Here is a 13,294-nt window from a genome sequence, read left to right on the forward strand (position 1 = left end):
TTCAGAAAGTTTTATTAACTTGTTCCAACTAACTGGTTGACAACTTCAAAATGGATTCAAATACACCCATTAACCCTCAAGGGCACCATTAAAGCACAAAAGCAAAAAAGTGATTGGTTACCATTTTATGAGCTATTAGACCATAAAAAAATTAATTGATATATTTTGATATTCAATTTCATTATTAATAGGTTTCTAGCTATGAGTGAACACCTAATATTATAAAACTGCTTCCTCATCAAGTCACCTTAATTGCATCAGCTAAAGAAGGCCTTTCTTCAGAGTGTTTTTTTGCCATATCCAGAAGAAGAGTCTTTAGTTTCCTTGGTAACACTAGTTTTTGATCAGGTGGATAATTGTATTTGGCTGCTGTCCACAAAACTGCAGCAACACAGTAAATACAGACCTGTTGAAAAAGCAAATGTAAAATGTAGAGGCAAGGACAGCAGTAATAAAACATGAACATCCAAAGAACTGACTGCATTCTGCCCTCAAATATGCTCTTGTACACCCTAGTATATGACAGGAAATAGTTGTTATACATAAGAATAGCAGCTGATTTTCCAAATCAAGGTCAACACTCATTAGTTGCCTTACTCTTTCTCTTAATATATGCAAGAGGATTTAGGGGGAAAGCCAAGATTTTGTCATTTTATAGAAAATCTTTCATATGAAAATAATTCCAGGTGAATTGCAAACTGGGATCCTGCCCCAAATGCAGCTGCTTCCCACGGCTTCCCTTGGCTAGAAACAATGAACCAGAGCCAATGGGAGCTGTAAGAGCTATAGACCTTTAAGTAAACAAAGTGGCACTGCTTTAACATCCTTTAATATTTTACAGAAGTAAGTAGTAAGGTTGTGGCTGTTTCTGCATCAACATTTCATCAGTCAAAATTTAACGCATACATAAGTCACCAAATCTTGATCTCAATGAAGTCATTAGCAAAACTCCCACCTATAAGAGACAACATCTGGCTCCTTTGAAGTCAACTGGAGTTTTGCCATGGATTTCAACAGGACCAGGATTTCTCCCTAAGAGTTCATAAATTTACTAAAATGACCTTTCAACTGAGGACAGACTTCCAAAGATTTTTTTTTTTAGACAGGGAAATGACTAGCACAATCATTTGACTGGAATTACATTGCTCAAATTCTCACACTGTAGTCACAACTATTAATTTCACAATGGCTGCATCTACACTGGCATGATTTTGCGCAAATACCTTTAACGGAAAAGTTTTTCCGTTAAAAGTATTTGCGCAAGAGAGCATCTATACTGGCATGTGCCAGTGTACACACTCTTGCGCAAGAAAGCTCCGATGACCATTTTAGCCATTGAGCTTTCTTGTGCAGGTAATTGATGTTACCTGTCTATACTGGCCTCTTGCACAAGAACACTTGTGCAATAGGACTTATCCCTGAGTGGGTGTGTCAGAGTATTTGGGCAAGAAGCACTGATTTCATACAGTAGAACATCAGTGTTCTTGTGCAAATACTCATGGCCAGTGTAGACAGGCGGCAAGATTTTGCGCAAAATCTTGCCAGTGTAGACGCAGCCAGGATGTATACATTAAATAAGTTCTATCTGGGCAAGACCTAAATTTTACAGTCTGGGAACCAAGAACATGTTTCCATTTTGTCCTGTACTGTTTTAATAGAAAGCTTACATGCTTCCAGGATGAATTATTTGGAAGCACAGAGAAAAATCAACATCCTTAAAGATTCAGGAATACTGGATCTAAAGGAATAAAAACAAATCTTATGACCTGTTCAGAAGTTCTTGGAAGTACTGGAAATGGTCTAAAAAGAAGCAAGTTACAAACTTAATATAGAATTAAAAAAATAAAAAGAAAGGTTTGCCCATTATTTATGGATGAAGAAAGCACTGAAATTAGGGAATAGCATGAACGAAATCAGTACCCTCAAGGGAACATGTCAAGAGGCTACTTGTACAATAAGGCCAGGAACACAGGTACACCAATATCAAGATGACAAGAAGCTGTTATATTACATACACATACCAAAGCTGATTGATGAATGACATGAATGGTGTCTAAGAGGGCTCAGGTTGGCGGAACAGAGCTATATTCCCTCCTACACATGCACAGGATCCACTGGTTTATCTGAATCTCACGGATTTTCTCTTCTGCTCAGCTGCTGCCTCTCCCAGCAAGGCTATATATCCCAGTCTCCAGGTCATGAAGAAAGGGAGGACCTATAGGCTGTGTCCAGACTCAGGGGTTTTTTTCGAAAAAAGTAGCCTTTTTTTGAAAAAACTTCACCTGTGTCTAGACTGCAGCCACGTTCTTTCGAAATTAAGTCTAAAGAACGCGGCTTTTCTTTCGACGGCAGTAAACCTCATTTCACGAGGAAGAACGCCTTTTTTCGAAAGTGCTCTTTCGAAAAAATGCGTTCTTGAAAGCAAACAGGGCTTTTTAAAAAGAGTATCCAGACTCACTTGCTGCTTTCTTTCGAAAAAGTGGCTTGCTTTTTCGAAAGTTCCGTGTGCAGTCTAGACGCTTTCTTTCGAAAGAGGCTTGCAGTCTAGACATAGCCATAATGAAGTCACTATCCTTTTCCCATGCCACAAACTGAAACAAAGCCCTGCTGCATTTGAGATTGCAGGGGTTGCAGTCTCCATATCCCTAAAGAGACATATTCTGTAATCAACAAACCAGGTAGGGAATGATAATGAGACCTAAATTTGTATCAGCGAAATGGCTGTAAGAATACTAAGAAACCCTCACCAAAATCTGGAGTTTGATAAAAACTAGAAAGAGACCAGCAAATCTAAAATTTGTATACATCTTACGTTATTAACATCAAGCAATCTAAAAAGCAACAAAAACTGTAGCCTTTGGATGCTTAAATTTTCCACTTTATGCTAAAACTGCCATTTTGCATGTTCAGTTCAAACCACAGCATCAGCTCTGAGGCCTTTGAAGAAGTCTGAGTAGCTTTTTAACAAAGACGCAATTTAAGAGGAACCAGCAACAGACAGACTAAATATTGGTGCTGTCCAGGCTCTCAGTTTATTACAAGAAATGCCAATTGCATGCTAACGCTGCCAAAAAGCAAGTGAGTCTTCCATCTTCACAATCATGAGGTCAACAGACAACTTATCTGGAATGGGTTATCATTTGCCCATTGCTGGAATCCTGTCTATCTTGAAGCAATGATAGACCACACTCTCACCTTTAAAGTGCACATGGAAAAGACTAAATGCAAAGTTAGCATCTAGAACAACTCATACAGGAAGCTTGGAAGTTAAAAACGGGGAACCATACAAACAGAACAACTGCACTTCACTTTGTTCTGCGATGATCAAATATACTTGTCTGATGTAGAAAGGATCTGCTCATGCAAAGAAATTGGACCCTGTGTTGAATGACAGCTGCCACTCCACCATAGGAGTCTAAAACCAACGAACATGAATAGAATCACTTCCCAGAGTCACTCCATTAGCTATTAGGAGAGTGGTAGCAAACAAAATGGTACAACTAGAACAGGTTTAAGATACTGGACTTCTTCAGTGTAGCCCTGCAACAGTAGTTATCCTCTTGAAATCATGGACAAAACTTCCTATCTGCAACAGACCTCCTTATAAAACAAAATCACTGACAGATACATGACTGGAAAGATGGTACACGGCTCAAAATAAACAAGGATGTCAAAATGCACTGTGATGCCACCAACACCTTCTCATGAGTGCAGAAAAGGATAGGTCAACTTGGAGATGTTTAAACCAACTTCAAATGAGAACGCGTGGGTCAAAAGTCAATATGTGGAGTGGGTCTATTCCAACAACCCAGAAACAAACCATGGAATATTTATTGGTCTGCTAAAACCTGGAGGAGCTGCATTCCATCAAATACCTGGTCAGAGCTACAGACCAAGCATTGGTCTGTAGGCCCAGCATTGAAAGAACCTAGGATTGTGGTGCAAAAACACAAGATGATGACCAATTTCATAGTACAAGTATCTAGCTGTTTGCAACTGTTCTGAAGATAATAAGCACACTTCAGGCATATCTACACTAGGAAATTATTTTGAATAACTATTTTGAAATAGAATGTCCACACTACAGGGAAGCAAACAGTCAAAGGCAGCAGGCTCCTCAATGTGGACATGCTACCTTGACTTAAAGCCCCAGGAAGCACTGGGGAGTAATTACTTCGAATGACTCCGAGGAGTATTTATTTCAAAATAGCAGCAGTGGAGTGTCCATGCTTACTACTATTTCAAATAACTATTTTGAAATGTGCATTATTCCTCATGGAAAGTAAGAATTATTATTTCAAAATAACCAGCCTGTTATTTCAAAATAAATGAGCTTAGTAGTGTGGATGCTCTACTTGTTATTTCGAAATAAGTGTAGACCAGGTCATAGTGCTCTTTATTACTATCATCCTCTTTAGCCGAGTGTTCCTTAGGATTTCTCTACATAGAGAAATTTATCTGTAGAATTAAGGAGAAATTTATACCAGCATAATTCTACTGATAATCATACCACTATCATACTGATGTAATTCCCCACCTGGACACACATTCTGGAGTAACACAGGGATTTGTACCAGTAGAGCAATAGCAGTAGAATTATACCAGCACAGATCTGCTGGTAGATTCCCCACAGAGACTCTAGACTGAAGCCCTAGCTTTGAAGTGCTTGTTTCTGCATTAAATTAATAATTTAGAATGCTGTAGCCTCCAGTGCCATTTCCATTGTGAATGGATTAAAAGCAATCAAGCTTTATGGAAGTGCATTTGAAAATAGATTTTTGGGTTCACACTTCAATACTTGGGGAAAAAAATGAGAAGTGCTTCATAAGAAGCCATCATTTTATTCATGAAAGTAATACCAAACATTTGGTGGATGAGAGATGTACTCACTGAATTTTGAAAATATTTAGCTTTCAGCCTCAAGCCTCGGTGAACAGCAGATATATGCAGCAGTCTATTTTCTTGCCTAAATAAAATGCATAACTACTCACATGTAAGATACAGACATGCCTCAGAATCGTATGACATTACCTTCTCAGTAACAAAATCCACTTCTTCAATTTCAGGAGCCAGATAAAATGCATCATAATACTCTAAAAATAAATCACAACACAAACGAAAACAAAACAAAAAGTAACACATTTGCTTTCCTCCCTTTCACAGCAAGAAGGCAGGGATAGGGAGTAGTTTTTAATAACTGTTTTACCTTCATCTTCTGGAGCAGCAAAGAGAACATTTCCATGACAATCAATCAGCACAGAATCCAAACATAAAAACACTGCAAAATAGGTCACAAGACAGTCTTAGCTATACCAAAGTGCATCCTTAGAATTCATTCTTCAAACACCAATAATTATGACTGAATTTGTTCGAACAATATTTACTAGTAACAGCCTGACGAATGACGTAACACATTAAGTTTGTGTGATATATTTAAATAAAACTCGAGACACAAACCAGCAAAAACTTTAAAAGGTTAATAAAATTACCCAGAATAAAAACAAGAAAGCAAGACAAAGTTAGACCTTTAGGAACAGAAAGAATTTCATAACAACATCACAATACTGCATGTAAATTCTCTTTTCATGTAGTGCAGAAGAGTGATGTAAGATGAGAACAAAAGAAGCAGCTCTGACTGGATCTTCCCTAGTTTCCTCACAAGATAAACCTGAAGGTATGAAATTACTAGCCTAAGACTTTTTCTTCTAAAACCTTGAAGTGATAATACAGTGGAGATTAAATGTAACAAATGCTCAACTACGGTCCCTCTAAAGTGAAATTAACTGGGACTACTGACAGTAACTGCAGAGGCAATGTTGCCAAGGAGACTGAACACAGAAGTGCCACTATCTGGAAGTGCCACTATCTGGAAAGGAATTGAAGGAATGTTTGGTAGCAAGACAGATTCATGACTCCTCTGGGAATTTTAATATTTAAAGTCCAATCCAGCAAACACTTGTGCATAAGTAGCTTTACTTATCCAAGTAGGCTCACTACAGAAGATTCTCACTTGCATAATAAGCATTTGCTGATTAGACCCTCAACCCTACTCTAAAAATATATTTGATACATAAATATTTTAACTAAGATGAATTCTGAAGAACCTAATTTTCCTATATTTAACATTAAGAATGTAAGAACATTTTATAAAAACTTAACCATTGAAAACAGATGGGCAAGACCTCATCTCTTAGTTCTTAAAAGTATAGACCATCTTAAGGTACTTGGATATGATAAGCCATCTGATTAATGTGGTTCTGCCCCAGTGGGAAATCATCAAATAAAGCCTTTTCCTATGAAAAAAAGTATTAGGACAATAAATTTACATGATATACATTCTAAAAAAGAGAGAGAAGTTTGAATATGATCTGAGAAAAATGTGAAAAAGCCATTAACAAATCCAAAAAAAGCAAGTTAAGACAGTACAGCATGGAAACTGAGTTATTAGCCTCAACTCAGGAGAGCACTTAGCCTGTGATTAACTTAATGCTTAAATGCCATTGTCTTCAATAGTACACAGTCCCATCCTTCGATACTGTCCTGAAGAGGGATGCTTTCCTGGACTGGGAAGTGGGGATCATTACTTATTATATAACAACTGAGGCACTGCCCAGAATCACCATTAGGACTAGGAACTCTTTGCACTATATACACTCTAACAAGTTTAGATTTTAATGCCCTGAACCTGAAATCAGATCCATGGAAGCCAATCCTGGAGCCTCACTGAAATCATTGGGAGTTCTGCAAGGATCAGATTGCAGGGGGAAAGAATCTTTCTGCATGAAGCCTACAAAAGATAAGAGGAATGGAAATAATCAAATTTGCAAAAAAAGGACTCTGTGCATGCAGAGATCCATAATACCAGATCCCAGTGTATGATTAGGCTCAAAATACAAAGATGTATAGGGTATTTTAAATGCAGCTGAGCTACCTCATTCTTAATTAGCTAATTATCTGGAAAATAAGGGATCTGAAGGAAGAAAAGGTGGCTTTATAAATATGTTCAAGAAGGGAAGCCTACACATAGGACAGCATAGTATAGCCTTTTGTTTTATTTGAAGTGAATTTTCTAGTGTGAGGTTGGTTCTGGCAGCTACAGTTTTAGGTTTAATAGAGTGAAAGTCACCTCTGCTACTTTCTTTAGGGCTAGTCTTTCTAGGAAGCCAAAGACTAAGGGTAGTGACCACAAACATATTCACAAAGTCTAGTCCAGGGCTGGGCAAAATACAGCTTGTGGGCCAAATGAGGCTGGCCAAGCCACCAGATCCAGCCTGCAGATGCAGCAGGGAGCCCCAGCCAGGCTTCATGAGCTGTCCCCACCCCCAGCACAATCACATTGACTGATTTCTGGCCAATGAAACCTGCCCGTTTGAAAACCAGGCAGCACACGAAGCACCATACCCCTCTGACTCATATTTATTTGTGCACATAGCTCCTGCAGCCTGTGCAGAAGTGGGGCAGGCAGGGAAGCTGCCTCACAAGTATGCTGGGCTGCTGGCTGGGGGTTACCCAGGTAAGTCTCCCAGTCACAGCCTGCCTCTGATACTCCAGTCCCTCCACCTCTTAACGCTCTGCCCCTCACTCCTGCCCCCATCCCACATAACCCAATCCCTCTCCCCCCCCTTCTGCACCCATGCCTCCTTCCAGATCCTGCGCCCCAATCCTCTGCCCCAGGTCACAACTCCCTGCTGCCCTAGGTCACAATCCAAACCTCTGTACCCCAGTCTAGTGCTTCATGTCACAACTGCCTCCTTCACCCAAATTCCCTCCCAGACCCTACCCTCCTTCCTTTCACCCAAGCTCCCTCCTGAACTCAACTTCCATCCCAGACCTCCTCCATTAATATAATGGAAGAGTGTGGTCCTTGACCAATTTCCTCGCCCCATAAAAATTATTGCCTACCCCGGTCTAGTCTTGTCTTTAATTGTAACTTTAATAAAATTTGTAAGACAAGTTATGATTGCCCAAGTATATAGAAATTCTACACAGGCCTATTCACAAGTTACAAATACAGTAATATATCCTTAATGATAATGTTGAGGTTTGATGGATCTCACAGCTTGACCATCAGTATATGGATGGTTCTAGCTGGCGTCCCTCACAGGGACCTTCATTTTCCCATTCTAGGTACTTTCTTTTTATTATGTGATTCTGTCTACACCTACATTCTGCATACATCCATTAAAGTCTCAACCTTCTTTTCTCTTATTGGTCTGTGTCCCAGGAAACCTAAGGGACCCCAATTTTCTATAGACTGTGTAAATCCCCTTTATTCTCATTAGCACGGACAATCTGTATCTTGTGGTGAAGACCCATGTTTCCTTTACAGTATTTTATGATCTAATATTAATATTTGGGTAATTTTCTGCCATTTTAACAGCTGCTACCTCCTTTTCCCACAATCTTAGGGAACTAGGTTATTTCTTGATCACATATTTATTTCTTGTCTCCAAGGCCCAAAATAGCTAAAGTCTTCCAGGCCTCAGTCTACAAGCCCTTACATTTCAGCTTGCCTTACTCATATCTAATACTTAGTTCTTCTAAATACAGATCCATCTTATACTTTCCAAATCCTACAAATTAACTAGAACATGATGAGCATATAGAATATAAATATTGATTAATCATAACATCACACAATAGATACATTATTGGCTTTTGAACTTCTGACAGTCAGGCAGGTTAAAATCAAAGTAGTTAATCTGAGGAAGGCCTATAATATGTATATACATTTAATATACCTAACTCCCTCATTCAAAAAACTAATACAAAAACAGAATATGTTGTTCCAGTACCATTCACTGTATAGGTTTTCATAAAATGGATTTCAGGTATGGGTGGGCACATTCAGAGTAAACAGTATAATAAAATGCTATCCACTCAAAGGTTGTAACAGGCCTGATATGCTTCAATCAGATATATTTTGTAATCCTGTAATTAATAATCATTCCCAAATTTGAAAAGAAAAAAGGTGCTTTGGTTAAAATGAATTTAGTTACAGAAAGCTATATTTTAAAGTCTAAAAATTAACAGTCACTCAAGCCAGTCAGTTTCCTATTGTCATTTAATCTGTCATTATTCTACACTGTCAGTCTTTTACTGCCATAATGAAGACAAAGTAGGTTAAAAATTCATACATTTTAAAAAGACTCAAGAATGGGTACAATGACTCATTCTGAAGAATGTGGAGGGAAAGGGGGTCTTAAAAAACCAGTAAGAAATAGTTTCAGTAAGTATCAAGTGAAATAAAGCTGTTCTAGAATGAGTAAATACAGAGAGGGAGAGGGAATACATTTTCCTTATCAGAATGGTTCTAAATTGAAGAACAATTTTTAGCTCAAAAAAGTTTCACACTGAAAGACAGAAGACCCCAAAATGAAGATTGGAGAATGAAGGGAGGATACCCCCACTTAAAGTTGTGATACAAACCAGTAATATTAAACAGTTTTTAATTATCAAATGCTAGACAAAGTTAAAATCTCAGATATGCAAACTGCATCAGTATCTTGAAACACAGCCACTCTCTGGATGCATGTATATGCGCAGTAGTAGAGGTTTCCTAGGCATATTAAGTTAGAATCTGGCCCATTCTATGCAGTAATTTGGAGTCTTTCCAAACATGAGGGGCATGCACTATGGTGCTGAAATCTTCTCTGACTCACCACAGCTATCAAATGTTTAGTTGAAGAGCAGTATAGCTTAAAGTGCACAGACACAACATCTACTTTTATAGCTAGTTTCCTTTAATAATTTTAATACTATAAAAAGATAAAATGGCTGAATGAACACAATCCTAAAATGATATGAATTATTATATTTTACTACTTATATGTTTATATTTATTCACTACTGATTTAACTAGTATCCTCAGGCAAAATTTTAAAACAAATAGAAAGCAAAGGGAAAAAAAATCTTTATATTAAAATTGTTTATCATTAGTGTAAGCCAGATGAAATATGTTCAACATTCCTACTAAAATTCAGGAGAACACACATGAAATCTTCCTCCTCACTGCAACCTCTTTATGCCAGAGGGCACAGTAGTAAACAGGGGTCTTAAGTGTCCAGGTTCCAGCTGTGGGAGGATTCCCCCATTACAGCCTGATATAGGGACATGTGTGAGAAGGGGGAAGAGGAAGAGAGAGAGCCTCAGCAAACAACACTGTGGGGATCCAACACTATGTAATCCCAGAAGGATGCTGGAACATACAGGAGTCTTCCATGTGCTTGTTAAAGGTAAAGCACAGATTCTCACCAAAGGAAATTAATCACTTTATGTATTTCCTCCGACATACTAAAAGACCAAAACACACACACACACACACACACACACACACACACACCCCTTAACTCCAAGTGCACTAAAAATTTAAAATCACAGCCTCTAACTGAAATTAACCACAATATTTTAAGATTTCAGGTTTCATTTGAGTTGTAGAAGAAACATTTAAATTGACATATGCAGTGAAAAATCCTGATCTATATTCAGCAATAATTTATGCAAGATACTAAACAGTGAATATACATTTAGAGTATTTAGAAGCCACAAAGGCAATACCTGGATAATCTAGGTAAGTCTGCAGAGTAAATAAGCATTCATGACATAATGCCCAGAGTTCATAGTCTTTCAATGGCTTACCATACCGAGACAAAAGTAGTTTCAGAGAGATGCACTGAAAATAAAATAGGAGGGAAAGAAGTTATAAGACAAACATTTCTAAAAGTAAAAGTATCTGACATTTGGATAAAAAGTACTTTAAACTAAAGGAACACATTTTAAAGGCATTGGGCTTAGACATTTTATTCCATTTATTGTTACTAAATGTCACTGGTAACTTCCCATAGAAAAACCTTTGCACAACTACAAGATAAATTGATTCTAAATGTCTGAAACACAGAAAAAAAACTAAATTTAAATTAGCTTTAACAGAAAGGGGGGTGGGAAATGTATTTCTGGAGAGCTGGTCCGTTTGAAATCTTCTTGCTTATCACTACATAAAGATTCTTTGCAGCATGATGACAGAAGTAATTAAAGAAGAGACACTGCCTGGTAGAGTCCTGCATGAGACACATGGAGAGCCCTGCAGGAGGCCTGGGATCCCATAGGTTCCATAGGACCACTGGCATAATAGCAGGAGTGGGATTAAAGAATACTCCTGTGCAGGAACTGCAAAGAGCAGCAATTCTGATCTATCTTAACAGTAGCATATAGATCTTACCTTAAAGATTTCATCAATGTTTCTTGTACTTCTGTGAAACAAGTTACATAACACTGAACCAAAAAATGTCAGGATTATGTGTAAGTAGAACATTTTATTATTTTTAGTAATTGTTGACAACTTAAATGTACACCAGTGGCATACTGCATAACTAAAAGGTGTAGCTTGTTAATCAAGCTAGATATTTATACATGGCCATCACACTAGTGTAAAGGAATACTACTGTACTAACACAAAAGAGTATTTACTCTTCTTCGTAGGCACTAGTACTTCCTAGGCTATAATTTATGAATAGTTGCTTTGGAGTAAGATTTCTGACTTGACCCCGAACTGTGCCTATGATTTCCTCCTGGAGAAAGTCTTTAAAACTAAAAATACAATCTCAAAATTTCAAATTCAGCCATGGGATAACTGCCAGAGTTGAAGAAATTCCTCAGACAGTCTGAGTACATCTACACAACAGTGTTATTTTGTAGTGACTACCATTATTCCAAAATAATAAAGTCCATTGTTACACTACAAGCAGTTATTTCGACAAGGTCAAAATAATGTTGAGCTGGAAGACTTCTTACTCCAACTCCTGTAACCCTCATTTTACGAGGGGTAAGGGAAGTTGAAGGATGAGTGCTCTTCCTCTGACTTCCTGCTGTGTAGACAGCGCCAAATGCTGAAATAAGCTATTTTAACTTAAGCCACACAAGCTTCAAAGAGGTAGCTGAGGTAGTCTGTAACGGGAAAAACTTAAACAACTAATAGTCTAGTAGCACCTTAAAGACTAACAAAACATGTAGATGGCATCATCTGAAGAAGTGGGTTGTGCCCACGAAAGCTCATACCACCGGCTGTTGCAGTCTGCAACTCTGAAAGGAACTCAAAGCTTCTGCACAGAAAGCTGATAATACCTTTCCTCCTTTTGTACCCAGATTGCTTCCTCTACTTCACATATCGAGTGCTTCTTACCAAATCAAGGAGCTAATGAATCGCTGGCATGGGATGGAGGAAGATGGTTTAGTTCCCCATGCTCATATACAGCAACAGCCTCCACCCTTAATGCTCAAATAACGCAGAGAGTAAATATGAAACACACAAGTTAGTAGGGGAGCAGAAACATCCTAAATGCTCTCACTACATACAGGGAGAAGGAGAGGGAGGATGAAGGAAACAAAGGAACATTGAATACAGCAGGATAGTAGAATTTAATAAGGTAACAAAGAAGAAAAATAAGAAAAAAATAGACATGAGAGGGATGGAAAAAGAAAAGTTGCAGACAAGCATTATTTATTTGGTATTCTGAGTAACATTTCTCTGGCAAGTGTCCTAGATCTCAGTTTTGGGGAAAGGGATTAAATAAAAACTGTAGATATTTAGGAGTATTAATGTACTGACTACAGAGAATCCTGTAGTTCCATCATGAGGTTACCTTGGTTTCTTAGAGGTTAAACATCTCTAGTCCAGCACCTGCTGGTCCAGCAACATCCAGGGTCTGGCATGATTTTAGTTAGCTGGATGTCCATTTATCAGAAGTGTGGCCAAGTTTCCCGCAGTCCCATAAAGTTTGTTTGCAGCCTCCAGTCCCAGTCCTTAATGTTCTGTCCTGTTATTTAACACCAATTTACCCCTAACTGTCTTCTAAGAGCCCAGTAAGCAGTGGAAGTGTTGGTAATACTGCTAGACAATATTGACCTCCCATGGTTTGGCAAATTGTCTGGTGTGGCACTAGTCAGGATCTGAGGGTGCCAGACTAGAGAGGTTCAACTTGTACCTAATATTGTTATTGCCCCCTCTGGTTGGATGTATTCCATAGAATGCTAGACAATGGTTATCTAAGATGGTATGCAATGCCAAAAGTTTGTCACTATGGAGAGAAGGGAAACAGGAAAGAAAAGGAAGGCTGCTATCAGGGCTTGAGTGTCCCTACTCCCTGTGTAAATTATTAAGAAGGAGGACCATGCATGTTGTCAGAAAATACTCCATGCTCTTGTTTGAGCATAACCATTCGACTGAGTCCAATTAAAGGAAGTTTACTTTGGAAGCAATGTTGCCTTTCTTAGTTATTGCTATGAGGCAATTTTTTTC

The 13,294-nt window shown here is 38.3% G+C and overlaps 1 protein-coding gene across 2 annotated transcripts in view; it reads right to left on the reverse strand.

Moving 5' to 3' along the window:
• The window catches only part of KNDC1 (kinase non-catalytic C-lobe domain containing 1), a 99,356-nt gene that overhangs the window by 43,642 nt on the left and 42,420 nt on the right, over positions 1-13,294 (reverse strand). For both annotated transcript variants that reach the window (XM_006121025.4, XM_014572503.3), the window contains exons 7-10: positions 10,558-10,672; positions 5,207-5,278; positions 5,032-5,093; positions 248-406 (exon numbers count right to left, since the gene is read on the reverse strand). In XM_006121025.4, the coding sequence (XP_006121087.3) occupies positions 248-406; positions 5,032-5,093; positions 5,207-5,278; positions 10,558-10,672 (408 nt within the window). The remainder of the gene's footprint in view (positions 1-247; positions 407-5,031; positions 5,094-5,206; positions 5,279-10,557; positions 10,673-13,294) is intronic.

Source organism: Pelodiscus sinensis, chromosome 8 (genome assembly GCF_049634645.1).
Source record: "Pelodiscus sinensis isolate JC-2024 chromosome 8, ASM4963464v1, whole genome shotgun sequence".
Classification (NCBI taxonomy): Eukaryota; Metazoa; Chordata; order Testudines; family Trionychidae; genus Pelodiscus; species Pelodiscus sinensis.